At 42.6% G+C, this 27,896-nt stretch overlaps 1 protein-coding gene across 5 annotated transcripts in view; it reads left to right on the plus strand.

Annotated features, from left to right (window-relative positions):
• Positions 1-2,090: 2,090 nt before the first annotated feature.
• The window catches only part of GLDC (glycine decarboxylase), a 99,583-nt gene continuing 73,777 nt past the window's right edge, over positions 2,091-27,896 (plus strand). For 2 of the 5 annotated variants that reach the window (XR_003790765.1, XM_029202515.1), the window contains exons 1-3: positions 2,111-2,538; positions 3,080-3,158; positions 21,813-21,948. Coding sequence is in view for 3 of the 5 variants with exons in the window: in XM_029202515.1 (XP_029058348.1) it covers positions 2,284-2,538; positions 3,080-3,158; positions 21,813-21,948 (470 nt within the window). In the remaining 2 variants the exon portion in view is untranslated. Of the gene's footprint in view, positions 2,539-2,839; positions 3,159-21,812; positions 21,949-27,896 lie in introns of those variants that run through there. The other 3 variants (XM_029202516.1, XM_029202517.1, XM_029202518.1) reach the window with 3 other exon arrangements.

The following is a 27,896-nucleotide window of genomic DNA, read 5'->3' on the forward strand; positions in this document are numbered from 1 at the left end:
CTACCTTACGTTTGGTAGGGTTTTAAATTAATCCCAAGCTTTCACATATGAGTCCTAATAAAGCTGTGGATTCAACTTGTATTATAATTTGACAATCAGCTGGATCAAACATTGGGTCTGACTTGTAAATACCTTCTCCCTGCAGCTACAGAAGTTATAGAGCATTGAAGCTCTCTAGTTCTTTGAGCTGTCATTTTATTCGGTAAACTCTCCTGGGCATTCAAAAGCCACTAGCACTCTCTATAGTCCTTGTAGGCATCATTCCCACCAGAAGGGTCTAACCTAGCAACTATTTGGTCTAGCAAAGACCTTTCTTCAATAGGCAATTTATTCCCCACTGATAATTTAAGTAACTCTTTCCATTTCATGCCTAAGACTATCATGATCTCATTCTCCACTAGTGATAATGTTATCACTGTCTTCAAACAGAATTGGGTCAGATAGCTAATCCATTTAAGCTTTAAGATTACTATCTTAAAGCTACTTTTGGCCTCAGTTACAGTCTTTGTTAAGGTTTATTTAGGAAAACAAACAAAACACTCAAAATATTTCAAGCATAGCTGGATTAAAGTGCCAGGAATAGGTGCATCTAAAACCAGTGGAAGGACTGGAAGAGCAAGAGACAGGGTAGATAGAATACCACCATCTTCAGGTCAACCACTGAAGCTCTAGTCCAGGACAGTGAGAAATTCCTGCTGCCTACTAGGTTGGAAAACCACAGGACATTTCCATTGACGGACACAGCTGCCTTGCTGTAGCAACATGGATGTCTGGTAAAGAAGCGCTTCATGTCTGCTGCTGTCAGAGAAATAAGAAAATGTTTTCCATTTTTATTCCATTTTCCAGTTCTCACACAAGAGTATCTTGTTGACAGAAGACTAATAACATTCAGAACTCTGGAGCCAATCTTGGAATCATAGTTCTCTTGCTTCCAGTTCCTGTGATACACAGAAAAAGAATAGTCAGGAATGGGGAATAAATGCACATTTCTCCCCCTCCCCCCAAGGCCTCTAGCACTGAGGATATCTCCTAACTTTTATGAAGGCTGTAATTTCAATTCCAAATGGATGAAAAGCTGTTCAGAGACATTCCACCCAGCCTTTCTAGCTCACCACTCACCCCCGCCTGCCATACAAACATTTTGCCTACTGCTTTTTATTTTATACTTTCCTGCCTCTCTGCCTAGTCTCTGTGCCTGTCAGCTACAGAACCCAGAGTGTGCAGAAAATGATTGAAGGAGGAAGCTTAGAGGAGGAGAAAGAGGACACCTTCTGTTTTTCCTAGTGTTAGTACGCCTAATGGTCTGCTGATTTCTGTCCTTCTCTCTTCCTCATATTAGAATGACAGTGGGAATTTTGAAAGTTCATTCTCGATAAAAATCTCAAGAGATAACTAGAGAGATTAGATTTCAAAAATATCCAGGTATAAATAATTTTCCAACTAAGATGACAGTGCAAAATGTATACCTTTGTATCTTTTGCATTTTTATACCACACACCTGCGGGGGGGGCGTGGGTGGGGGGAAGGAGGAAAGAGAGAGAGAGAGAGAGAGAGAGCTCAAGGCTAGTGTTATGGCAGTGCTTTCAATGCATAATCTCTTTTTAAATCCCATCCAGCTGTATGAGATGTGGAAAACTAAGCTCAGAGGTTGGGTAACTCGCTCATGATCCTACAACTATATAAGAACTCTCATCTGTGCATATTGGTTTCCATGAGATATGACAGAAAAGATACCCTAAAATTAATGGAGACTAACCAACTCTTTGAGTCTGGCCTCTCCGTTGGAATCCTCTTCCATCTCAGCTGAATTCCCCAGGCACTACGCCTGTGGCCTCTGGCACGGAGCGCACGGAGCGCCCCCGCCCCGCGTCAACCAGAGATGGAGTAGGAGTAGTTGAGAATGGAAGGCTCCGGGCGACGAGCAGAGGGCCTGAGGAGGGGGTAGGGAAAGGGGGCGGGGGGCGGGGTCTACCCCGCCCCCGCCCTTCCGTTCACTCCCATTGGCCGAGCGTTTCCTGGCCGTATCCCACTGCCCACCCCCAGAACGACGCTTAAAGTGTGCGAAGCAGGTGCCTCGAGTGGAGTAAGAACTTTGCGCGCGTGTCCGGGCTCAGCGCGGCACCACATTCATTGCCTCCGACCATCCATCCGTCCCTTCGGTCATCCAGCGGGGAGGGGCTCCGGCCACCCGGGGGCAGCCGCCACACAGGGGACCGCGACCAGAAGAGGAGCCGAAAGCGTAGCTGACCCTCGCCGGCCCGGCAGGGGACGGTGACCACCACCATGCAGACGTGCGCCAGGGCCTGGGGGCTGCGTCTGGGTTGCACAGTCGGGGGCGGCCGCCGCCTGGCTGGAGGCGCGGGGCCTCGTTGGGCGCCGTGGGGCCGTGACAGCAGTAGCGGCGGCGGGGATAGCGGCGGGGCTGGGGCCTCGCGCCTCCTCGAGCGCCTCCTGCCCAGACACGACGACTTTGCTAGGAGGCATATCGGCCCCGGGGACAAAGACCAGAGGGAGATGCTACAGGCCCTGGGGCTGGCGGTAAGGACCCCAACCCGGCCCTCAGAGGCCTCACCCTGCGCCGCCCGGGTTCTGCCCGTACGGCCTCCCGGCCCCCGCCAGGAGCTCTGATTCGCTCCGCGTGGGACCCGCACCCTGGCCCGGGGCCCCTGGTGTGGGAGCGAGCACGCGCGCTCGGTCTGCGTGCCCCAGCCTGCTCCCACCAGGTTACTTTCTCCTCCACCCACTCTTCGCGCCTCAAAACTGTATATTTTTCAACCTAAGTCGCCCTGCAGATGAGCTCTCACTTTGCAAGAGAAGGACCTCCTGATTTATCCGATTATCTCCGGTTGCCCACCGAAATCCAACCCGGAGTGGCCGAATCACTACCCCGACTCATTATTTTTTTTCTCCAGTGATTTTTGGTTTGTTCAAAGTTGCTCTTTTTAGAAAGAAACCCTAATTAGACAATTTAAATGAAGTTTCCCACAAGCCTTTGTAGATGCAAAATGCAGAGGTGACTTTTAACTGAGAAGCAATTTCCTCTGCCTTTAGTGTTCACGGACTTGCGTTTTAATTTTAGAGCATTGATGAACTGATCGAGAAGACTGTCCCCGCCAGCATCCGCTTGAAAAGACCCTTGAAAATGGATGACCCAGTCTGTAAGTGACCGGGAGATTCCGCTTGCTCTGGCCTATTTGTCTTCTATGGTCTTTGAAAGTCCAGCTGTGGGTTAGGATTGCTCAGGAGGGAGAATGTTTATGAAAATAAATCAGCGTTGGGTACCGCACGGGGCGGAAGAGGGTGGAATAATTCAGTTCTTTATCTCAGCGTGGAGACAGCAAACTTCCCAGGGGAAGGCAGTGCACAAAACACGTGTAGAGGACTCCCAACTTTCCAGGCACCTGTCCCAGACTATGGTTCTCCCATCCTTTGGCTTGAGAGGTGTCATCACTTCTCTGCAGATCAGGATACTCAGAAGGGAAAAGGAACTGCCTACAGTCATGCAAACAGGAGAGTGACAAAAATAGGAAACCCAGACATCTGGCCTCCTACCCCAAGGTTCTTTATACCACAGTAGCTTCAGATTGTTGTCTCTCTCATCCAAATTTTACTATTTATACCTACTGAAAGGCAGCAGTACTTTTAAAGCCTGAATGATTTTTATAGAGAAACAGAAATAAGATTCATACTTGATTAAGAAATCTTAGTTTAACCATAGACTCTCATAGAATTTTATTATTTTTTATTTTTATTATTTTTAAAATTCAAACAGGAAGAGAATTTTATTTTATATTTAAAATATTTTTAATGGTCTGAAGATTATTTGACTTCCATGGGCTGAGCAAGAATCCACAAAAAAATTAAAGGCAAATAGGCAGCGCTGAAGAGCTTTTTTTTTTAATAAACAGGAAAGAATTCTCATGGTTTTGAATCATAAAAATGCTATCTCTTACTTCTGGAGTCAAGTGAAGCGAAGACAATTGGTTTGTTTTAGGTTTTAGAACAGAAAGGATATGTGGAAGGCAAGCTTTATTTTGTTTTAAAGTATACAACTTGAGGTATGAAGCAGGTCCAGCTCCAGCTGGCTGATGCTGTAACTCAGGGTGTGCTGAGGGCTGCTCCCTTTGTTAGTTTCAAATCTGAACCATTTCCCCTGACGGCAGGGACCTTGTTCATAGAAGAAAATACGCGCTTTTTGTCCAATTGAACTGATTGAGACTTGGGGATAGCTGGAAGCCTTATCTACTTCAGGTTTAGGAAATCAGAATCTTGATTAATTGAATGTTTAGAGTGAAGAGTTATATATTTTTGAAGCAAGCCATCGGTGAATATTTGAATAAGTAAAAGCCCTCCTGAGACTTTCAAAGTCAGGACATGTTAGGTCAGCCCTTTTACCATATACTCTAAAATAAAATGTTCCTGAAGAACATTAGCATCTAGGAACCATGTCAAAGCTATCTAGCCTTTTTTAGTTCAGGTGCTTGTTTCCAGCTGACTAATTTGAACCTTGGGGGATTCCATTTCTCCTCCTCTCCTCTTTAGAAGCAGACTTCTGATAAGTAATTTGTAATTTAAGTGTAAACTTTAAACCCAGCTTCTGTGAGACTTGGGGCCGGTTCCATCTGGTTAGTCTGAGGTGACTCAGAAAATATTGCACAGTCAGGAGTCCCCCCTTGCCCTGAAGTGGGCGGGCTCTCCAGCAAAGCTTGCTACTTGGAAGTGAGCTGGGGGCGGAAATGGGGGGGAGGGGGAGGTGGTGGTGGGCAGCACAGAAGGCATCAGTGTTTTCATCTGAGGTGTGCACACATCATGGGTAATGAATGTGTTCCACGTGAGGAGAGCAAATTGGTACAGGTAACCTCTAGCAGAAGCATTTTCATTTAACAGTGGAGCAGCATTATCCAAACTTGGTTTCACGTGAATGCTGAATGCCTGTGTTCTACTGTAGTCAGAGGAATTCTAGACCAAATATTTGTTCACTGCATACAGAGAAAACTAATAAGAGCTAGTTAGATGAGTCTTAAATCCCTCATTGCTGAGGAAAAAGAAGATTGTGAGAGCTGTAAGCAGCATGGAGATACTTGGGTTAGTTCTTATGCATAACTTTATAATCTCAAATCTTTATGTAGTGCTTACCATGTACTGGGCACTTTTTAAAGTGTATTTCATGTATTAATTTAATCCTTATTACAACCCGGAGGGGTAACTACCATTAACAACTCTGTTTTAAAGATGAAGAAACCGTGGCATACAGAGGGTAAGAATCCTGCTCGAGGTCACCACTGGTAAGCGGTGAAGGCAGAATTCACCCCACACAGACCAGCTGCTGTTCACACTCCAGCCATCAGTGTACATTGTCTTCGTTGTGACCTCTGCAAGGGGGTGGGTGTATAAAGTAGAAAACTCCTGTCCTGACTCTTCCAAAGCATCCAGTTTACGGGTATGCACAAGGCCAGTCACACTGGAATCACTCTGCCATTTGCCAGCTGCCCTAGTGGAAATGCAGCGGCAGGCTGAGAGCACAGGTGTGAGAACACTCAGGCCCGCTGCCAGGGTGAGGGAAGGGATGACAAAAGTTCAGGACTAGGGCTGGGTATCGAAGGGTGGGTAGTTATGCTCTGCTGGACGAGGCTGGGGGAGACTGCCGGAGCTAAAGGGACCAGCTTGTACAGGACAGAGTGGCCCGACAGAGTCAGGGAGGTACAGAGGGTTCAGCTGTCCCGCAGGATGCTCCCCTTCCCCTTGGACACTTCAGGAAGTGCCTTGAAAGAATACCTTGATCATTAGTTGGCTTCACAGTAAGCCATACTTTAGAGAAGCAAGCAAAGATATTCAGTTCAAAACCCTGTCAGATTCATCTAGTCAAGTGAATTCTCCATCCCTCACTGACATACACAAAGAACAAAAAAAACTAGAGGGATATATGTCAGTGGGAACATTTGTTTCTCTGGATGATGCCATTATGGATGATTTTAGATTTCTTTTTATTCCTTTGCTTTTTCTAGATTTTCTACAATAACTATGTGTTTATTTTGTTATTAATACAGAATTTAAATTACTTTATGAACCATGCCAGTCACTTTCGGCTATGATATGCCTCTCTGTATAGTATTTTCAGTGAAGCCATCTCAAGCGAACCAGACTGAACTAGCCTGTAACTTCACAGAAGCAGGGTTTAAAGTTTACACAAAATTGCACATTGCTTATTGTGAGCATGCTTAGGAAGAGAAAGGAGACACTAAACCCTTTAATGTTCAAGTTATTCAAGCAGAATTGACTGGCTGAGCTGTCAGAATAAGACTTTTGATGGTCTTGTGAGAACTTTGTATTCTAAGAGATATCGTTTAGAGTGATTTTAATAAATGGTTAATGGAGGGCAGTGAGCAGAGGGAGGAGGTATTGTGTAACGCAGCTGCAGGTGGTGACTGTCACCCAGGTGGGGTTGGACACTCTTCCATTTTGTTTTTTAATTTATTTTTGACTGCATTGGGTCTTCGTTGCTGCGTGTGGGCTTTCTCTAGTTGCGGCGAGCGGAGGCCGCTCTTCGTTGTGGTGCACGAGTTTCTCATTGCGGTGGCTTCTCTTGTTGAAGAGCACGGGCTCTAGGTGTGCGGGCTTCAGCAGTTGCAGCACACGGGCTCAGTAGTTGGGGCACATGGGCCCTGGAGCTCATGGGCTTCAGTAGTTGTGGTGTGTGGGCTCAGTAGTTGTAGTGCGCAGGCTCAGTAATTGCGGCTCGTGGGCTCTAGAGTGCAGGCTCAGTAGTTGTGGCACATGCTGTTAGTTGCTCTGCAGCATATAGGATCTTCCCAGACCAGGTATTGAACCCGTGTCCCCTGCATTGGCAGGCAGATTCTTAACCACTGCGCCACCAGGGAAGTCCATGGGCACTCTTCTGAACTGACCCCAAGGGCACCTACAGGGCAGTTGTTCCCCTGGCTGTGGGCGTCAATTATCTTTCAGCTGGATTAAGTCTGTTGTGAGGTGCAACCTGTAAACTCTTCAGTCTCTGACAAATCTCTCCTTTGGCCATTCCTAGCTCCTTCAGTTCCCAGCACATATGAATTATTATTTCATCTTTAGGATAATTTCAATGGATTTTCATTATACAACTGTGGAGATAAAGACCAGCCAAATGAGAAAAGCAAAGGCTCTTTATTCTGAACTTGCTCTAGGAGTCAGCCTTTTGTTTTGCAGAGGAGTGGGAAGACCTCATAGTGAAATAAAGGAAAGGCTTCAGGTGTGCCCTGTTGGCCTGGGCAAGCTGTAGGTGGGCCAATTAAAGCAGGGCTTCCTACGTGATTGGTTAGGGCTGCTTGTTTGGCTTTGTCTGGTTGGTCCTAAATTGGAAGCAGGGACCAAGAGTAGGGAAGCTGTCAGTTATTAATCAAGTCCTGGCCCTTTTGGGCCAATTGTTATAGAAGTTATCATTCATTTTCCTCCATTGTCACTGGAGATGGCAAAAGATGGCTTTCTGCAAGTCTAATCTGTAGCAGGCTGAGTTCAGAGGTGGTTTATTGTAGATAAGGGGGTTGGTTTCCTGAGTAGGTTGCTGCAGGTTGTGGGTGAAAGTTCTGTGGTCTGGCTATTCCTTATTTATATGTTTAGACTCTCACAGCAGTCTGTTGTCCTTTTATTTTTGTCATAAATTCTTGTTAGGCAGACCCCTGCTGATCTGACTGATACCTTGGACAGTCAACATATTGCCTAAATTGTAAGTGTTTATGGCTATTTACTATAGGCGAGGAACTGTGAGGATAAATGTATGAAAAAACATAGTCACTATCCTCAAGGAGCTTACATCTTAACATAAATTGATTCAGAAAGTTAAAGTGTCCAAGATGTCATAAGAAACATGAATAAAATGCTGTGAGTGTACAGAAGTGATGTGAAATTGGATAGAAAAACAGGGATTTCTGAAAACAATGTGAAAAGTTGAGGTATATCTTTTCCTGTTAGAAACAAAGACAAAATCTTTACATTGACTATGTTTTCTTTGTGTGTAAATATGTTATTATAAGAAGGGAAAAACACAAAAAGGCAGCTCCTTCATTGAGAAAAAGAAAATGGCAAAATGCAATGTGTGAAGCATAATTATGGAATTATTTGAGTATTGTTATAGTCTCATCCTGGATGGAATCTTAATAGAATAATTATGCTGTCAATGATTTGGGGGATTCTGGAGTGTTTTCCAACACCACCGAGCAATTTTCAGTTCTCAGGGGGCACCAACTGGTTGTCCTACGATTTAACTCACTTCTGATACTGTCTACCTGCATATAGCATCAGACGTCACAGATTAAGTCCCCCAAAACTGCCCCCACTTCAGATGCCAATCACAAGTTAGGGTTTTCACCTGGGCTTCTGACCAACAAGCTATAAATTGGACCCCCTCCTCTGGTTCAATTAATTTTCTAGAGCAGCTCACAGAACACTAACATTTCCTTACATTTACTAGTTTATTATAAAGGATATTATAAGAGATACAGGTGAACAGCCAAATGAAGAGGTACATAGGGTAGGGTCTGGACGTGTCCCAAGCACAGGAGCTTTTGCCCCCATGGAACTGGGGTGGACCACTTTCCCAGCACAGGGATGTATTAGCCAGCCCAGAAGCTCATCAAATCTGTTGTTTTTATAGAGCTTATCCTGCAACTCCTCCCCCCTTCCTTTTCCCAGAGGTCAATTGGTGGGCCTGAAAGTTCCAGCCCTCTAATCACTTGGTCTTTTTGCTGACCAGCCACATCCTGAGGCTATTTAGGAACCCCACCCTAATCACTTTATTAGCAGATACTCAGGTGTGCTCAAAAGGACCTGAGTATGAATAAGACAAGATACTCTTGTCACTCAGGAAATACCAAAGACCAGAGATATTTCTTATTATACTACAGGGATATTTTAGAAAAATATGTGGTGATATATCCTGATAAAAGTGGAGAGGTGAAAATATTTATTTTAAAAGAGATGAATCCTAAAATAAATTGTGATCAGTTTTTTCCCCTTCCTTTTGAAACTAGAACACCAAATGAGAAATCTTAGTCTTTGTAAAGTATCATTTTTAAGCATTAACATGTTTTGAACTATCAATCTAAATAAGGATGTAAACTGAAACAAGCTCAAATTACCAGAAATTTGAGTTTATTTGGGAATAGCAGAGGAATTGCAATTTAGGAGACATGTGCTGTAGAAGCTGCAAACAAGTTATTGAGGGTCTGGGGCAGGTTGTGTTTGTGGGCAGGGAGCACAAAGAGAGGGACATCCAGCCAGAACCCAGCCAGTAAGTTCATTGGCTTGAGTATGGAGAGATTCTTGGTGGATGTTCATTGGTCCGGAGATAAGTCTTAGTCTTCTGTAAATCAGGCGTTTACAGGAAATCAGTCTCTCAGTTCTTAAGTTCCGTTCTTCTGAGGGAGCATGTGTGAGATTCTCCATTTCTTATCCTTGGGTTCCATTTTTTTTTTTAATAGTCTTTTTTCTGCTGATAGCACCTTATCTTTATTTGGCTGTATGAGTCCCATCCTTTCCCTCTTCAACTTTTATGTTTCTACTGTCTCAAATTGTTCCTTTTTTTTTTTTTTTGTGGACGGGCCACGTGGCTTGTGGGATCTGAGTTCCCCGACCAGGGATTGAACCTGGGCCACAGCAGTGGCCACCAGGGAACTCCCCTTGGGTTCCATTTTGGATTGAAATCCTTTCACAGGACTTGCTTATTTTTTGACATGCAAGGATACAAACATGCTGACATATGGTGATGAGGGGTCAAATAGGTCATGTGATTGAGACAAAGAACTTAAAATGTAAAATAACTTTTTCCTCTTCATCTTGTTGAAGGATCATGGAATTCATCCAGCACCATCAAAGGTTTTATGTAAATGGAATTCTTTAACAATATTTTTAAAAATTGGCAAAGTAACTGTATTAGTTATCTCTTGCTTTATAAGAAATTACTACAAAACTGTGGCTTAAAACAACAATGAACATTTATTATCCTCACAGTTTCCGTGGGTCAAGAATCCAGGAGCAGCTAAGCTAGGTGGTTCTGGCTGAGTCACTCATGAGGTTGTGGTCGCACATTGGTGGACGCTCAACTAGGGCTGGAGGAGCCACTTCCAAGGTGGCTCATAAACATGGCTGGCAAGTTGGTGCTGGCTGTTAGCGGGAGGCCCTGGTGCCTCCTCACATGGGTCTATCCACAAACTGCTTGAGTGTCCTCACAACATGGCAACTGGATTCCTGCAGAGCCAGTGATTCAGGAGAGAAGGAAAGCCAGGCAGAAACTATTCTTTTTATGACCTAGTCTTGGAAGTTCTGTAGTATCATTTATATCATATGCTGTTCGTAAAAGTGAGTCACTAAGACTGGCCCAAATTCAAGGGAAGGGGAATTAGTTTACACCTTTTGAAGGGAGGAGTGTAAACAAGATTGCACGCATAATTTTTTTTAAAAGACGTTCCTTTTTAGAGCAGTTTTAGGTTCACAGCAACATTGAGCAGAAAGTACAGAGAATTCCCCTATACCTCTTGCCTCCACATATGCACAGCCTCCCTCATTATCAACATCCCCCACCAGAGGGGTACATTTGTTACCACTGATGAACCTACGTTGACACATCATCATCACCCAGAGTCCGTAGTTTACATTAGGGTTCACTCTTGGTGTTGTACATTCTGTGGGTTTGAACAAGTGTATAATGACATGTATCCACCATTATAGTAGCATACAGGGTGTTTTCACTGCCCTAAAAATCTTCTGCATAGATATTTAAAAAACTACCATATTCATCTAAATTAGCATATACTTGCTATCATAAATTATAGTGAATTTTATCTAACTTTTAAAAGTACTCAATGCTATCAAAATAAAATATACTGTGCTTTAAATATGGTATTACTCTTGAGGACTATTGAGGTACATAGGGCCATTTACCCATACACAAAATGCCCCAACCTACTCCCCTTTGTCACCATTGGGTTATAAGCCACTATCACCAAATCTATGTCTGTAGCCTCCTCCATCTACTTTAATTCCTTGAGAGACTTCAATGGAAAATACAATACTGCTTTAGGCACTGAGGATGCAAGAATCAGGAAGTAAAGGGCGATAAAGATATGGTCCCTGACTGTAGGTTAAAACTGATAGGGAGATAGATACTGAATAGCTCCTTAGGTCTGCAAATAGGATGAATGGTTTAGCTGAGGTTATGGCATGAGCAGAGGCTTGGAAGTGTGGACATGCCTCAAATAACCTAATATGGTTATTTGAGGGTGGTGAGTAGACCATGTGTGTAGAATATTGAGCTGCAGAGAGGTATGGAAAGCAAGGTATGGAGGGCCCAAAGCCATGATAAAGGATTTGTTTTCCTCTACATAGTGGGGAGACATTAACAGTTATTACAGAGGGAAGTGACATATTCAAACTGTTCTGCAGAGTGTCTCTGAGACAGAGGCAAGGAGACCAGCTGGGAGATTGTTGGAGATTTTATTTATTTTTTTTATTTTGGGCTGCCTTGGGTCTTCGTTGATGCGCGAAGACTTTCTCTAGTTGCGGTGAGCGGGGGCTACTCTTTGTTGTGGAGCACAGGCTCTAGGCACGCATGCTTCAGTAGTTGTGGCTTGCAGGCTCAGTAGTTGTGGCTCACAGGCTCTAGAGCGCAGGCTCAGTAGTTGTGGCGCACGGGCTTAGTTGCTCCGCGGCATGTGGGATCTTCCCGGACCAGGGCTCGAACCCATGTCCCCTGCATTGGCAGGCGGATTCATAACCACTGTGCCACCAGGAAAGCCCTGTTGGAGATTTTAGAGGTGAGATTTTAAATGTGTCTACCAGGAAGCAGTCACCAAGATGATATTAGATATGTAAGAGTGGGAGCATGAGAAGGCAGGGGAGCCTTTAGACTGTGATGCAGGTCTGACCCTGGTGGAGGGGCAGAAGGATGGAAGAATTGGGTAAGAAGAATCATAGACTGCAGCACAGATCTAAGAAGTTTTGGTCAGACTGAGCAGAGTCCTTGAACCAAAGTCACCCATCAGAGGAGTCCCACATCTTACAGGAATGGGTCTGCATTTGTTCTCCTGCTGGGCTTAGTATCAATGATTGCCTGGGAGCAGCCTGTGGGAAGTATGGTTTTGGTACAAACATGGTGGTCGGTCCAGCGGGGCAGCAGGTAGGACTGTCAGTCAGTTTCTAGGCTGAGTGTCTTGGGGTGATGGAGATGTCATTAACAGAGAGCAAACAGGGAGAAGAGGAGGGTCCTAGAGGAAGACGAGATCATGGGTGTTGTTTGAGCAGAACTGAATTTGAGGTACTCAGGAACACGCATTTGAAAAAGCTGAATCAGTAGTTGGAAATAACGAGTCTAGAGCTCAAGAGAGAGATTAGAGGTGGAGTTGCAGATTTAGTGAGTCTTCTGAATGAATTAATGAGAACGAGTGAGATTTCCTATGGATGAAGTATTGGGAAGAAAGTGGAAACCAGGATATTGGGAAATAGAGCATGGAAAAAGACACAGGCAGAGCAGCCTGAGATGAAGTAATCCAAGAGGCCAGAGGATACGTTTTAAGTCAGGGGTTTGTGGACCTCATTGTCATATTCTGGACCTTTCTTAGGCATAAGAGAGAAGAAAGTCCACATGATGACATAAGGACACTCCGAGGTGGGAGGAGTTTAGGGGCTGCCTGTCTGATGATCTAAGTGAGAGGCAGGAAGGGTGAGACAGAGCATTAGAAAAGTGAGAAAGTGATCATCTGGGTAGTGAGGGGCCTAGATCACCCTGCATGGAAGACCTGCTGAGATTTAATGGCTTGAATCTGTAAGGTTTGCTAGGATCCCCTCACCCAGCATCATTTTGTGACCTGGGAGCAGGAACAGAGGAATGGGGTGCCTGAGTTTAGCTTAGTTTGAGGATTGGTAAAGTCAAGTGGCGAAGGACTTCAAGTCCACACAGGCTGGCTGGGGTGGGAGACAGGTGAGGCAGTCCCATCCATCCACATTGGGATGGGAGCTCAGTGAGCACCTTATGGGAATGGGCGTGGGGGGCCTGACCTGCTCGGGAGCCTGAAGGGGGGTTGCCCACAACGAGGTTGTGCGCTGCTTTCAGGAGGGTGAGTGTTCTGGCTTTTATTCCTTATGTCCTCTTTTTACCCCACCAAATGGCACTGTGCTTTGCTTTTAGAAATGTCTGTTATATGATGTGTGAAGAACTTTGATCTCGTTTTGACTGCTCAGGTTTGTTTTACTTGTTAAACCTGAAGTATTTTAATAAAAATGCAAACTGGGAATTTTAGTAAGGATTCTCAATGTCCATATCATCCAATGTACTAACTGATTAAACAATAAGGAAACAAGAGTTTGGAAAATATGAAATTATTGTAGGCACTATGTTATTTCACAGAACTTGCTTAGTAGCTGCAAGTTTCCCTTTAGAAATGTTTCTCTGAAGCTTATGCCTTTAGGGATGTGAGAACAGTTTGCACATTGATTTGTCATTGTGGATTCTGTGATAGGTGAGTTATTGTGAATATTGAGCTAACAACTATATGTGGGAGTTTAGGTGAATTTTCATTCACTTGTATTTTCTGAGCACCTAGTATGTACCTAGCAACCACTATGCACCTGTCCACAAAGAGATTATAATTTAGTTGGTGAGATTCTGGGCTGGATTACAAATTTCTCCATATGCCTGTATTCCTTTGATCTATAAAAATTCTCTCTTTCCTGCAAACATGTTAAATTGTTTAAGTTGGACTCAATACGTATTTGTCCCTTCTTGTTCTTGCTCTGCTGGCCATGACAAGCTACTCACAGGGCAGCAAAGAGGAAAAACAAACACTCCAGGACTTCCACTCTGATTCTCATTTCAAATTGACCATTTGGCCTGCTTACGTAGGTCAACTGGTGTTCCAGGTAAATATTATGAATTGTAATGTTTCTCTGTACACTTCTTTTGTAAATGTTTATAGATGGAATGAAAAGGGGCGGCTGACGAGGTCTCCCACAGAAAGTAGTGTGACCCAAGTCCCAGAAGTAAATAACAGACATGTCCCCACTACCCCGCCATGGGATGCTTTTCTGGTTTTCCTACAGCTGCTATAAAGATCTTGAACCTGTATATCTCTTGGGTGAGCAGGCAGAGCTCTAGGGACTGCTCACTTCTGTGGAGACGAGGGACCATGGAGCCATCAGAAACACGGATTGGATGTGCCTTGGCCCCTCTCGGCTGGAAGTGCCTGGCCAGGGGTTCTAATTCCCAAGACTCATGAGGGGCTGGGTGAGCTGGGGTATTAATCGGCTGATCAAGAAGATGGGAAAGAGCCTGGCAGGCTTAGGGTTGGGGGGCCAGAGCCCCAGGTCAGGCCTGTGTGGTGCTGCCCAGACCACATCCTGACGCATGGGGTGGGCGCCCCTCTGCCAGTCTTGAAGCGTTTTCAATTCAAAGAGTTTCCATGTCATTATTCTGCATTAACGAGCTTATAGATTGGTTTGCCTCCCTGGACTGAACAAATTCTATAATTCAGCAGACTGTGGTTGTGAAACCCTCCTTTGCTAGGGAAAGAAACTTGGCAAATAAGAGGGAGTAGGGTTTAATGGGCTGGGTAAGTGGGGTTAAGCCATGCTTAAGCCCACTTATTTACGGGGGAGGGAGAGAGGTGCTGCAAATGATTAGGTGAAGTTAGAAAAAGGCTACGCATTAGGATGGAGTTTGTAGGCAAATTCCGGCTTCCACTCAGGAAATCAGAAAATCCTGATATATGCTATTATCCATGGTTTGTTTATCTTGAGACCCTGGCCGCCACCCCCCCATGGTTCCTGAGCAGCTTTGGCAAGAAAAATGCTAAGGCAGTCTCTGTCCTCACGTTCTAGCCCCAGCTCTTCCCTTCAGCCTCTGGCAGAAAAAGCCCTTTCTGGGAAATTCAAATAATGAGTTTCTTGGTTTTCAGTCCTGATGATTTCCTTAGAGTCCTTTTCTGAGAATCTTGCAAAGCACATGAAGGGCAGGGAGTGGGAGGGAGGCTCTGTTGCTGGTTGAATGGCTGCTCCATGCTGGGTGTTGCTGGGCTGCCTGGAAAATGCTCTGTGGACAGCCGGCCACTGTGGGGACAGCAGATGTCTGCACCCATGTATTTCACAAGCAGGATTTTGTTCTGGGTGTAACATTTTAACTCAATTAAATTTTTTTGAATGGATAACAGTCATATTATCCAAAATTCAAAAGCATGAAAAGATATACAGGATAAGCAAGACCCTTTCTCCCTTATCAGTTCTTCTTAAGAATCATCCCAGAGATATTCTGTTAATATACAACATATCCATATATATTTATTTTTTAATATAACTGGTAGAATAATATATACTCTGTGGAAACTTAGGCATAATATTTTTAGATTGTCAGAAAAGCAAAAGCAAAGCATGGATACATTTTTCCATATAATTGTGGCAAAAAAAAATTGTGTGTTTGGGAATGGGTTAGGGGTGGGGAGGTGTGTGTGTGTGTGTGTGTGTGTGTGTGTGTGTGTGTGTGTTGGGGTGTAGCAGGTATCTTGACCCATATAGCCTGCCTGTTTATTCTAATGACATTCTCCTAGTTCTTGTCCAAGTTCACATGTATGGGAAATTAAAATCTAGGCCTAGAAATTTAACAGCTAAATCAGCTTATTCCTACCAGAAAGTATATTTGGGGAAGTGGTAGGTACAAAATTCTCCTTGACGTTTTAGGTGCAAGTGACAAGGGAGTTACTATTGGAAAGGCTCTTATATGGAATTATGAAACGAGGAAGCATTCATTCTGAATTCTGAGAAGCAGGAACATTATGAGACCCACCTGTAGTTTCTTAGGGAATGGTGCCCAGGTCACTGAACTCTGTTCTTGGTACATTAGGACCAGGGCGTTATGCAACGTGCTGAGGTAGAGGAATAAACAAGGTCAGAAGCAGGTATTTATTCCACAAGAAAAGAACTTAACTGCTTAGATCGCTAAAGGACTAAGGACTTTCATGGCTGGGAGGACACAGTAATGCAAGGTCTGGCTGCTCTTTGAGGCTGTAGGCAGACGTCTGGAGAATGACAGTTTGTCTCCAAGTGTTTTGTTTTTATTTATTTTTTTTTTTTTATTGAAGTATAGTTGATTTGCAATGTTGTGTTAGTTTCTGGTTTACAGCAAAGTGATTCAGATATATATATATAGTTTTTCATATTTTATATATATGTATATCTATCTATCTATATAGATACAGTTTTTTATATTCTTTTCCATTATGGTTTCTTACAGGATATTGAATATAGTTCCCTGTGCTATACAGTAGGACCTTGTTGTTTATCCATCCAAGTGTTTTTTAATGGACATTCCCTTTCTCATTCTGTCTCATTTCCTCCCTGGTTTGTTTCATTGTCCTTCATATTCAGGAAGATAGTTACTGTATTTGGGCCTGTTAACAGGAAGAAGCTGTTTTTGTCAAGTTGGAAGGACAAGGGTGAGGAATGTGCACTGCTGTGGGGCTCACTCTGGGGGGAAGCTGATCATTTTCCTCTCTCCTCTTTGTTCACACAGCTTTCCTGGGGCTGTGCTGCCCAGGGTTTGGATGACACAATTGCCTTTTTAAAATGCTTCTTTTACTACGTAGGTGGAAAAGACTGCCACTTTGGACTTAAGGATCCCACCCTATTTCTCTAGAAAGGCATTCTTTTCCTAGGGAGAAAGGAATCTAACTCTATTGTGAATTACAGTGGTGGATATCGCATGGTTAGGATTTGGGCTTTTATTTAGACCAATCACGCCCCAGAACTTGCTCTTAGAGACTGCTTCTGCTATGCTCCATTTCAGAGAGGTTCAGCGGTAGACCTCTGATTGTGGACTTTTCCCTCTTCTCCCCTTTTCTCCATGTCCATTGGATCTTGGCATTATTTAACATAGTAACTCAAACTCTGGGCTCCTAAATGTACTAGGTTGGCTCTTCTGCTGATTGGACCAAAGTCAGATTTCATTAGTAGGTATGAGAAATGGTGACCAGTGAACAAACATTAGAAATAATCCAGACACTCACTAAGTTGTGTTTTTGGGGAGTGTTTTTTTTTTATTAAATGTGACTGATAAAGCCTGAGGTCTAGATTATTTTTTAATTTATTTATTTTTATTAACATATAGTTGATTTACAATGCATCAGGTATAAAGTGATTCAGTTATAGACATATAACTGAATTCTTTTCCATTATAGGTTATTAGAAGACACTGAATATAGTTCCTTGTGCTATATAGTAGGTCCTTGTTGTTTATCTATTTTATATATAGTAGTGTGCATCTGTTAATCCCAAATTCCTGATTTATCCCCCCTTCCCCTTTCCCTTTTGGTAACTATAAGTTTGTTTTCTGTGTCTGTGAGTCTATTTCTGTTCTGTAAATAAGTTCATTTGTATCATTTTTTAGATTCCACATATAACTGATATCATGTGGCATTTGTCTTTCTCTTTCTGACTTCACTTAGTATGATAATCTCTAGGTGAGGTCTTGATTTTATCACAGTAAGAAGCAGTTTAACTCTTTGTTCTTCAAGTCACAGACTGTCTTGACTTCTAGGTTGTCATGATGAGCAACGGATGAGTGAATGGTAAAGGTTTCTCAGACCATTATAACTTCCAGAAGCATGACCAAGTACCTACCCTACTCTTGATGGCTCATGAGTGTCCTTTAGCTTGGTGTACAGAGGACTACTCATTCTATTAACTCACTTTGTTCCCAATAGAATGTAAAATTGGTTGTCAAGACCAGGCTATGATGAGGGCCAATCAGGGAATACAATTGTCCCTCAGTATCCAGGAGGGATTGGCTTCAGGCGCCCCCTTACCCCCACCCTCCACCATACCAAAATCCTTGGATGCTCAAGTCTCTTATATAAAATGGTGCAGCATTTGCATATAACTTACGCACAACCTCCCCATATACTTTAAATCATCCCTAGATTACTTATAATACCTAATACAATGTAAATGCCATGTAAATAGTTTTAATATAAGGTAAATTCTATGTAAATAGTTGTAAATACGATGTAAATGATATGTAAATAGTTGCCAACACTGGCAAATTCAAGTTTTGCTTTTTGGAACTTTCTGAAAATTTTTTTCTGAATATTTTTGATTCTTGGTTGAAATCCACAAATTTGGAAGCTGTGGGTCCTGGAGGGCCTGCTGTATTTGTATTAGCTCTATCTGGGTAGGGGCAGAGCCCACAGGTGCTTGGAAAATTTGGTCCCATAGGGACTAGAGTATATCTGTTATAGGATTATTTGGTTGCACCGGGTCTTAGTAGCAGCAGGCAAGCTCCTTATATGTGGCGTGCGAACTCTTAGTTGTGGCATGCCTGGGGGATCTAGTTCCCTGAGCAGGGATCGAACCCCGGCCCCCTGCATTGGGAGCATGGAGTCTTAACCACTGCGCCACCAGGGAAGTCTCCTCTGTTACAGGATTAAAAACTCAAGTTTGAACATTTTTATGCTTCTGGGTCTTATCTATAATTAATTTTTTTGCTCTTCTTTTATGCTAGTTGGCCTTTAAATTTTTTCAAGTGTTTTATCCGAGTGTGTAGGACATTGGCAACTATGAGGGATGATGATATGTATTGATATATGGACACCCTGAACTGATGTGGGGTGTGGCAGTGGGTTCACTGCTAGTCTGCAGTGGTGAAGGTATATGGGCAGGATAGGCTGCAGAATGGATGAGAAAGGAACTGGGCTCTAACTGAAGCTCTTTCACTGGGCACACGAACTTGTACTAACATCCTCAGCCCTGCTGGGAGGTATGAGAGAATGGGTTTTCTCGCAAAAGGAAGAATCAGGTTCCTCCACCATTCTAGTTGAGAGTTTAGGGTCTCCAGATAAATATTAACATCTCTCGTAGCAGCCACTGATGTTTTATATAATTGTTTAGGTACCTGGGGTTAGGACTTAAACGTATCTCTTTAGAGGATACAGTTTAACCCTTTAACCCATAACACTCCCTGAACCATCTCCCTCCTGGACTATTGTGCTGGCCTCTTACCATATCCCCTTGTTTCCAGAGTCTCCTCTCTGACCTGTCCACACTACCAATAGAATTATCTTTCTGTAATGTAGAAAAAAAATCATATTACTCAATACTCTGTGACTCTCAAAGGTTAAACTCTTAATTTGACAAAGTCCTTCAAAGACTGTTCTCATTTGAGAGCTGGACCTTTTGTCCTCATGGCATAATATGGAACAGGGACCTGTCCCTCTTGCACAGGATCTTAATTTAAGCTGGCCTTGCTGAATTGGGTGCGGGCCAGGCACTGCTAATTTCCCCTCCTACTGGGCTTCTTAATCACTCTGCCCTAAGAAGACTTTGGGAAGTGATTGGATTTCTTGCATGATTGTTCCTAAGGATGCTGTACTTGCGTATCTCCTCAGATATTGTTTTATTGTACTTTCACCTATAGTTCCTAAATCTGTGGAAGAAGGCAAGATTGTCCATCATAAGGCAGTAGGGTTGTATTTACTCATGAAACCGATACTTGTAAACTGATACTTACTCCCCTCTTTTGTTAGCCTAGTCTGGCAAAATGACACATCTCTTGTGAATTTATTTACTGTGAAAGCAAGTGGGGTGGGAGGGTAGGATGGAAGGTGACAGTGTTTTCAATGAAGATAAAGAAGGATTAATGAGAATAACAGTCACAGAGTTCAGTAGAATTAAAACACCGTGAAGCATCTTCCTAGCCAGTTTGCCATTTTAGAGATTGCTGTACCTAGATTTGTAACAATAAAATCAATCAATTCCAAGATTTAGTGACTGAGTCCCTAATTTTTTTTTTTTTTGGCTATGTCGGGTCTTTGTTGAGGCATGTGAGATCTTTTCTTGTGGCACGCAGGCTTCTCTCTAGTTGTGGCGTGCAGGTTTTCTGTCTCTAGTTGTGGTGCACGGGCTCTGTAGTTGTGGTGCGCAGGGTCCAGGGCGTGCGGGCTCAGTAGTTGTGGCACGCAGGCTTACTTGCCCCGTGGCATGTGGGATCTTAGCCCCCCAACCAGGAATTGAACCTACATCCCCTGCATTGGAAGGTGGATTCTTTACCACTGGACCACCAGGGAAGTCCCTGAGTCTGTAAGATCTTAAAGGGGGCAGACATTTGCCTAAGTAGTTAAATCTCAGTTAAATTTTAGTAGCATGATCTAACTATATGCAGAGGAGTAGAGAAAGAACCAGGTAAGGTCATTTGTATCTAGAAAGTATATTTCAGTATAAGTAGCAGATCGAAATCTGGCACATTCAGGAAAGTGTGGAAGCTGGAGTTAGGCTGGGTAGCTAATTTAAAATCGTGTAGCCTTAGGTGAGTGGTTCTCTTCAAGCCTTAGTTTCCAAAGCGATGTGGAAAGCATTTGGTACAATTCCTGGCAAAGAGTAAGTGCTCAAAATGTCAGATGCTGTTATTACGTGCATGACCCCAAATAGGGTCTCATCTGCATCCGAGGACTTTTATAATTCCTCCTTAATTACCTAGTTCCCTAATGAAAATGCTGGTTAAGACTTTCCTGGTGGTCCAGTGGTGAAGAATCCGCCTTCCAGTGCAGGGGACACAGGTTCGATCCCTGGTTAGGGAACTAAGATCCCACACGCTGCAGGGCAGCTAAGCCCGGGCACCACAACTATTGAGCTCACGCGCCTCAATGAGAGAGCCCGTGTGCCGCAAACAGCATACCCACGCGCCCTGGAGCCCGCACGCCACAACTAGAGAGAAGCCTGAGTGCCACAACTAGAGAAAAGCCCATGTGCCACAACAAAGAGCCTGTGCACTGTAACGAAAGATCCCACATGCCTCATGCCTCAGTGAAAATACCATGTGCTGCAACTAAGACCCTGACGCAGCCAAAAAAAAAAAAAAACCAAAGTGGGAAAAAATAAGGAAAATAAATAAATATAAAAAAAACCCTGCATGTGGATCTTTTATTATAACTGATATTTTCTTGGTTGGGTGAAGGGCCTTTTATAAGTAGCCCTTTCAGCGACACACAGGAAAAAGTGTCAGAATTAGCACAGCAATTTTAGAGAAAAATGTAGGTCATGTGTTATTTAAGACATACCAACTATTGGTATAAGGCAATTTAAAAGGGAAAACAGGACTTCCCTGGTGGCGCAGTGGTTGAGAATCCGCCTGCCAATGTAGGGGACACGGGTTCGAGCCCTGGTCCGGGAAGATCCCACATGCCGTGGAGCAACTAAGCCCATGTGCCACAACTACTGAGCCTGCGCTCGAGAGCCCACGAGCCACAACTACTGAAGCCCGCGCGCCTAGATACCGTGCTGCGCAACAAGAGAAGCCACCACACTAAGAAGCCCGTGCGCTGCAACGAAGAGAAGCCCCCGCTCGCTGCAACTAGAGAAAGCCCATGTGCATCAACAAAGACCCAACGTGGCCAAAAATAAATAAAATAAATTAACCCCCCCCAAAAAAATGAATAAAAGGAAAAATATTTTACCAGGAGCAGAATTTTTATTTGGTGTAAATAAAACGTGAAGGGAATAGAAGAAAACTGGAATGAGGCAGGTGTCAAAACTGGGAAATTCTGACAAAGCCAAAAAAAGAGCCCCCAAAAATTATGAGGAACCAACCTTGAGGAGTAACTGAGTGCTGTTTGGGGATCTTTCAGGTTCCTGCATCTAGAACTTAGTGTTGCTGAGAGGATGATTTTTATATTTCCCATATAGCTGTTCTCCTCATTTTCAATATTCAAACAAAACTAGGGCTTAAAACTATAACTAGAGTTCTCTTTTGAGACATTTTCTCTCTGTAACATTTCTCTCTTTCCCACAATCAGGTGAAAATGAAATCCTTGCATCTCTGCATGCCATTTCCAGCAAGAACCAGATCTGGAGATCATATATTGGCATGGGCTATTATAATTGCTCAGTGCCACAGACAATTTTGCGGAACTTACTGGAGAACTCAGGATGGTAATGTATTTCTTGATGAAAAACAGGAGTGCTGTGATTTGATTTGCATGACTCTTTCTGTGTCCCCACCCCGCAAAGCCTCAGAACTTGCCCACTGACACCCATACTCTAGTGTTATCCCTAACCTGCAGGAACCTACCTGGCTTTCTCTGGCTTGGGAGATTTCCTTACTCAAATGTAGAGGACTTAGAAGCTTCTTTCCACTTTTATTCCCATAAAATAATCTAGAGCTCAAACTTGTGGATGCTGGGCATCTCTTACTCTTGCTGACTCTGTGTTTGTTCTCAGTGAGCGTTTTTGAGCAAGATATCAAACCTGCAGGTAGGCAGATTCAGGGCTTTATTCTTTGGAGACACTAGGATTTTAGGCTGTCTGAGATTACTCAGTGAGTCAAAATCTTGGTCCATTGTCTTCTCTCAGGATTTTAGGAGCTACAGTTAATTATACCCCCTTCCTCTGCTCCCTGCCCCAAACCAATATTCTGGGTTTATGACCAACTGAAAAAGAAGACATTGTATCAGGTAGATGGAGATGAAAATGTTAGCTTTATTACTTAGCACTTTGTAGAGAAAGAGAACATGTGTATTCTGTGAACAGGCTCTTCTAGAAACAATCAAAGACAAGGCTGAGCTGTTAATGCTGTTACTTGTTCTGCCTCCACCTCACCTATCAGGTAACTCGTTCCTAGTCCTCTAGGGGGTGGGGTAGGGGGTGTTCTTGTCCCTGCCCACTCTGGCTGCCACAGGTTGCGCAAAATGAAAATGTTTCTCCTGCACTTGAGGAAAACTTCCATGCTATCTTGCTTTTCCATTCCTGTTTGCTGTATGATAGAAAGAAGGAAACAGAGGTTCATGTCCTAGTATACACTAAACAAGAAAACACCTTGTGTACTTCTTAACGGGCAAAGACCATGGCTTCAAAGGTGCCTGAGAGCAGATCAGAGCATCTGCTTCTTCTGCCCACTGGGAAATATTGTCTGACTATGGAGGGGGAAAGATGGGGACCCCTGGGCCTTTCTTTCTCTGTTTTTGGATCGGTGCCATTGTATACACCAGCATCTTTGAATTGAAACTTTATTTCAACTGATAACCTTATCTCTAAAGGAATGTGTGCACTTACCATCTCTAGCGTAGAAACAAACCAAGCCTGGGAAGGCTTTGATACTTCCTGGGTGATTTTTTTTTTTTTTAAGTTGGTTGATGTACGAGGTAAATTTAATTTTTAGTAGGACCATTATTATGCAAGGACAGAGTAAGTGATTGCCTCAGCAATTCAAAGGTATTTATAGCAAGATGCAGAGACTATCTTTTAGGTTAGCATACAGAAAAAAAATCAACTTTAGTAAAGGGGATGTGGACCCCCCCCATGGGAAAGCATGGAATTGCCTCCTTTGAAATACTAAGTACGTGCTCCACAGCAATATATCTTAAACATTTGCTGAACACTTCACATCTGTTTTAAAAATAGGTGTTATTTAATAAAATTCTGTCAGAGTTAATTTGAATCAAGTGACCAAAATTCTTATTTCAGTATAATTGCCTCATATAAGAAGCTGTCCACCTGCCATCCTATGACAGACTATTGAGACATCTGTTAGTCCATTTTTTTCCTCAAAAACAGAAGTAAGGGGCTTCCCTGGTGGCGCAGTGGTTGAGTCCGCCTGCCGATGCAGGGGACACGGGTTCGTGCCCCGGTCCGGGAAGATCCCACATGCCGCGGAGCGGCTGGGCCCACGAGCCATGGCCCCTGGGCCTGCGCGTCCGGAGCCTGTGCTCCGCAACGGGAGAGGCCACGGCAGTGAGAGGCCCGCGTACCGCAAAAACAAACAAACAAAAAAAACCAGAAGTAAGTGCCTGCCTGAGAAGACTCAAAGCTACCCTCCAAATTTACTGTTTGTTCTAGTCAACTTCTGAAGATGGGGTCCGTGTCTCCCAGCTTCTGTGGTTGGGTAGGAGCCTAACTTCTGTGAGCACCAGTTAGCAAACCCAGATGGGTTTTCATGTGGACGGCCCCCTTCCTGTTTTTGTAAATTTTCATTTCCCAGACTCTACTGAGTCCCTGCTCATTCCCCTTCCGATTCCCTCATTCTCCCTTTAAAACATCTAGTCACCTCTAAAACACACACACACAAACACACAGAGAAATATGCAGCCCCATCTAAGATTACAAACTTTGACAATTTTGACATTTTAGAGAGTAAACCTGATACCCTACGTTATTTTAAACTTTGCACAAAGTGTTCTTAGTACTAGGAATAGGGGTACTGTTTTGACTACTTACCGTATGTGAACTTACACTCTGAACTTACACTCTGTTTGAACTTACACTCAAACAAACATAGTGGTTTCTGTGTATTTGAGTCTGTGAGTGAATATGTGTTGGGCCGTCAGCACAGCGGGCCTTCATCTGGTGCCTAAAGCCCAGACCTGTAGGTCTGAGGACCAAGGCATGTGTGTAGCTTAGGGCATAGGTTAGACTATGTGGGAAGCACAGCGCCTTTGCATCTTCTGTCTGCTTTTGCATAAGTGCAAAGGTAGTCCTGGTTGGTGAGGGTGTTTGTCCTAGATGCAGTGATTCACGTCCCATCATTATAGAAGCCAGATCTGTTGGCCTAATCACTGTTGCATTGCTTTTGGTTTCAATATGCTCCATTTCTTTATTAATAGGAGAACAGGAATGAACTGTCAAAGAAGTAGTTTTTCTGCTTTGGGTGTGTGTGTGTTTGTGTGTGTGTGAACGCGTGTGAAGGTATTTGTATTGCTGAGGGCTTCTTTTCCCCTGGGGTATTGGTAAAAGTTTGGATGGTAAACTCCAAGTTTGATTTGAAAAGCAAATGGCCTGTCTCCTCCTTCTTACAAAACAAGCCTCCTAAGTACATGAATGGGCTGCAGCATTCCAGCCATCTGAATACTGGCCAGCTGTCTTCGCTCTTGGTGGCTGCACAGAATATTCACCATATTGCTTCCTGGCTGTGAGTGGATATGTTCATTTACTTTAGGATCCGCCAGAGTTTTGAGAGGGAGACAGTGTTGTTCTTTGCTTTTCAGTTCTGGTTTTGGGGTGCATTTTAAGTTTTGTTCCTTTGCATTCTCCGAAAGCTGATCTGAAACAGAGGGTGATACTGGCCCTTGCCAGCCCTGATAGGGAGGGCTGTGCACATGAGCTTGGGTAGACTTCACATTATCACCCTTCTGAATGGTTGCCATAGAGATGGAACCAACAAATTCCGGTGACGTGAGGTGAAAATAAATGGGTAACATAGCCTCCAGAGAATACAAACATTTGGGCTCTTACAAGAAGATTTACATTAGGCCTAGAATATATTTTATAGGGTCTACTTTCTGAAATTTTTGATTGCTGATAATATCAGTTAACTAATATCAAAACACTTACATTTCCCTTGTGACTATTTCTGTTTTGTGTAATGTTGGCACTGGGATTAAATGAGAGAATCTCATTAATGTTTGTCTTCCTGCAACTCCCCCACGCCTTTTTTGGTTAAAATCGTAGGGAATACTGATTATTTTGGAATAAATGTTAATGCCATGTTGAATATATCATGCATCCTTTTTGAGCGGAACAGAATGCCTTCTTGGATATGCAGATACTTTTTGGTTTTTAATATTAAAATATATCTAGAAACAGAAATCAATTTAGTTAAATATCAGTTGGAACATAGAAGTTGTAGATTACAGACATTTTCTTGATCACTGTTTTGCCTGGGGCAACTAAACCCTTTTATGCAGGATGGCAGGCCCTGTGCTAGCATTTTTCTCCTGAAACGAGGGTTTATTTAGTATCTCCAGGCTTGGGACTCACCAATCCGTGTCCATTAATAGATGATTTTTAAGACCATTTATGTCTGTTTATTAGTGTAAAAAAAAAAAGTGTGGATTATAAAAGAAGTTTACAAGTAAAAGAAAGTAGGATCATGTATTTGTCATCTTTGCAGGAAAAGTTTTAAAGCTCCTCTCCTTTTAGCAATGCTAATTAGCATCAGCCTAAGCTTGGACTTTGAGCAAGGAGAGAAAGGCTGAACAAGGGAGGGGGAATATTAAATCCCAAAGTCTGTGAGCAAAGGAATAGCACGGTCTCAGGTATGAAGGACTGTGTTTGGGAGGTTTGGGGCTTTTTCTTGCAGGTAACTGGGGAGCCATCCCCATTTGAGCAGCAAAGTCAAACACATACATTTGCACCAGAAATATTAGATAATTTCCTATTTTAAGCACTGTGCTAGGCTAGTGAGGCATCAAAGGGGTGGATATAGGATGTCGGAAGGAAGACTAATGGCAACTGGTCATCATTTGGGCCTAAAAAAATCTGGACTTTTCACCTTGAGAATTGGCATGATAGTGGTAACTTTGAAGGAATTTAACAAAAGAAACTACCTTGTTTGGTGATCTGGTTGGAGGAAGGATAGGGAGTGTGATGCTGACATGGGATGTGATGAATTTCCAGAAAGAAATTGTTTCCAAGTAGAAATATCTAATAATATCTGAATAGAAGTATGAATAAATCCTTTGGGAGAAGTCTATGAGTGTTTAAAAAAATTTTTCTAAGACCGGAACAGAGGATAAAAACTTTTCAAAACAACCAACATTTGGGAAGGACTTTACCATTTCCAAAATGCTTTATGTATGTTAATTGGGCTTGAGTGTTAAGATAATATCCGATATGGGTGATGTTATCTCCATTGATGGCCAAGAGAAATTGGCAGGGAGAGGTTTAGTGACTTGTCCCAGTTCACAGGTAATAAATTAGAGAATTTAGGTTGACACCCAGAGCTTCTTAATACTTGGCATTGGTGAAGATACAGGGAAACCTGTGAATCACTGTATTACTTAAGGGAATACAGAATGGTGTGAACTGTCTAGAGAAAAACATGGCATATATACCGAAAGATTTGAAATTGATTACTGTACACCTTATGATTTGAAATTCCATATCTAGGAATTTATCCTAAGGAAATAATACAAAGATAAGGATGTTCACTGTTATGCTATTTCTAATATTTAAAAACCAAAAGTAATATTCAACTTGAGGGGAATTTATCCTAAGGAAATAATACAAAGATAAGGATGTTCACTGTTATGCTATTTCTAATATTTAAAAACCAAAAGTAATGTTCAACTTGAGGGGACTTGTTAAATAAATTATGATAAATGATTTAATAACACATAATAATCAAATGCATATTTCTGAATAATATTTAAAGTTATTAGAAATTGTCCATGGAATAAGGTTAACAGAAAAAAAAATCGAGATGCAACTTTATACAGAGTACCATCTTACTTTGAAGTATAAGTATGATTGTGATGTCAAAAAGAGACTGAAATTAATTAACCTGATTGTGGTGGTCATTTCACAAAGTATACATATATCAAAACATCATGTTGTACACTTTTAATATACACAGTTTTGTGAATTATACTTCAGTAAAGCTAGAGAAAATAAAAAGAATGTATATAGAAAAGTCACAAATTAACAAGAAAAGGGGCAAACAACACAACAGAAAAATGAGCAGAAAAAGAAAAAGAAAAAAAGACTGAAAAGAAATGTACCTAAATGTTAACTTTTGTTATCTTAGAGTTCTGGGATTATGGGTGATTTTATTTTCCAGTAGTTATCTCAATTTCCCAACTTTTTACAAAGAGCATGCATCACATAATCAGCAAAAAAAGGTTGTAAACATGTTCCTGACACACAGAAGATGGTTAATAAATGGTAGCCGATGTCTTTAAAATTTAGAACATATAATAAAAAGAAAGTAAAAATTATGATTAATCTTGCCACCCAGAGAAAATCACTGTTTACATTTTGGTTCACGTTTTTACAAATTTACAAAAATAGGATTGTAGTATTTTACATTTTACTTTTTAAATTAATGTATCATGAGCATCTTCTGTGTCAGAAAATATTTTTACATATCATTTTCACAATCCATAGTG

The sequence above is a fragment of the Monodon monoceros genome, unplaced genomic scaffold (genome assembly GCF_005190385.1).
Source record: "Monodon monoceros isolate NGI ecotype Baffin Bay Population unplaced genomic scaffold, NGI_Narwhal_1 Super_Scaffold_5, whole genome shotgun sequence".
In the NCBI taxonomy this organism is placed as follows: domain Eukaryota; kingdom Metazoa; phylum Chordata; class Mammalia; order Artiodactyla; family Monodontidae; genus Monodon; species Monodon monoceros.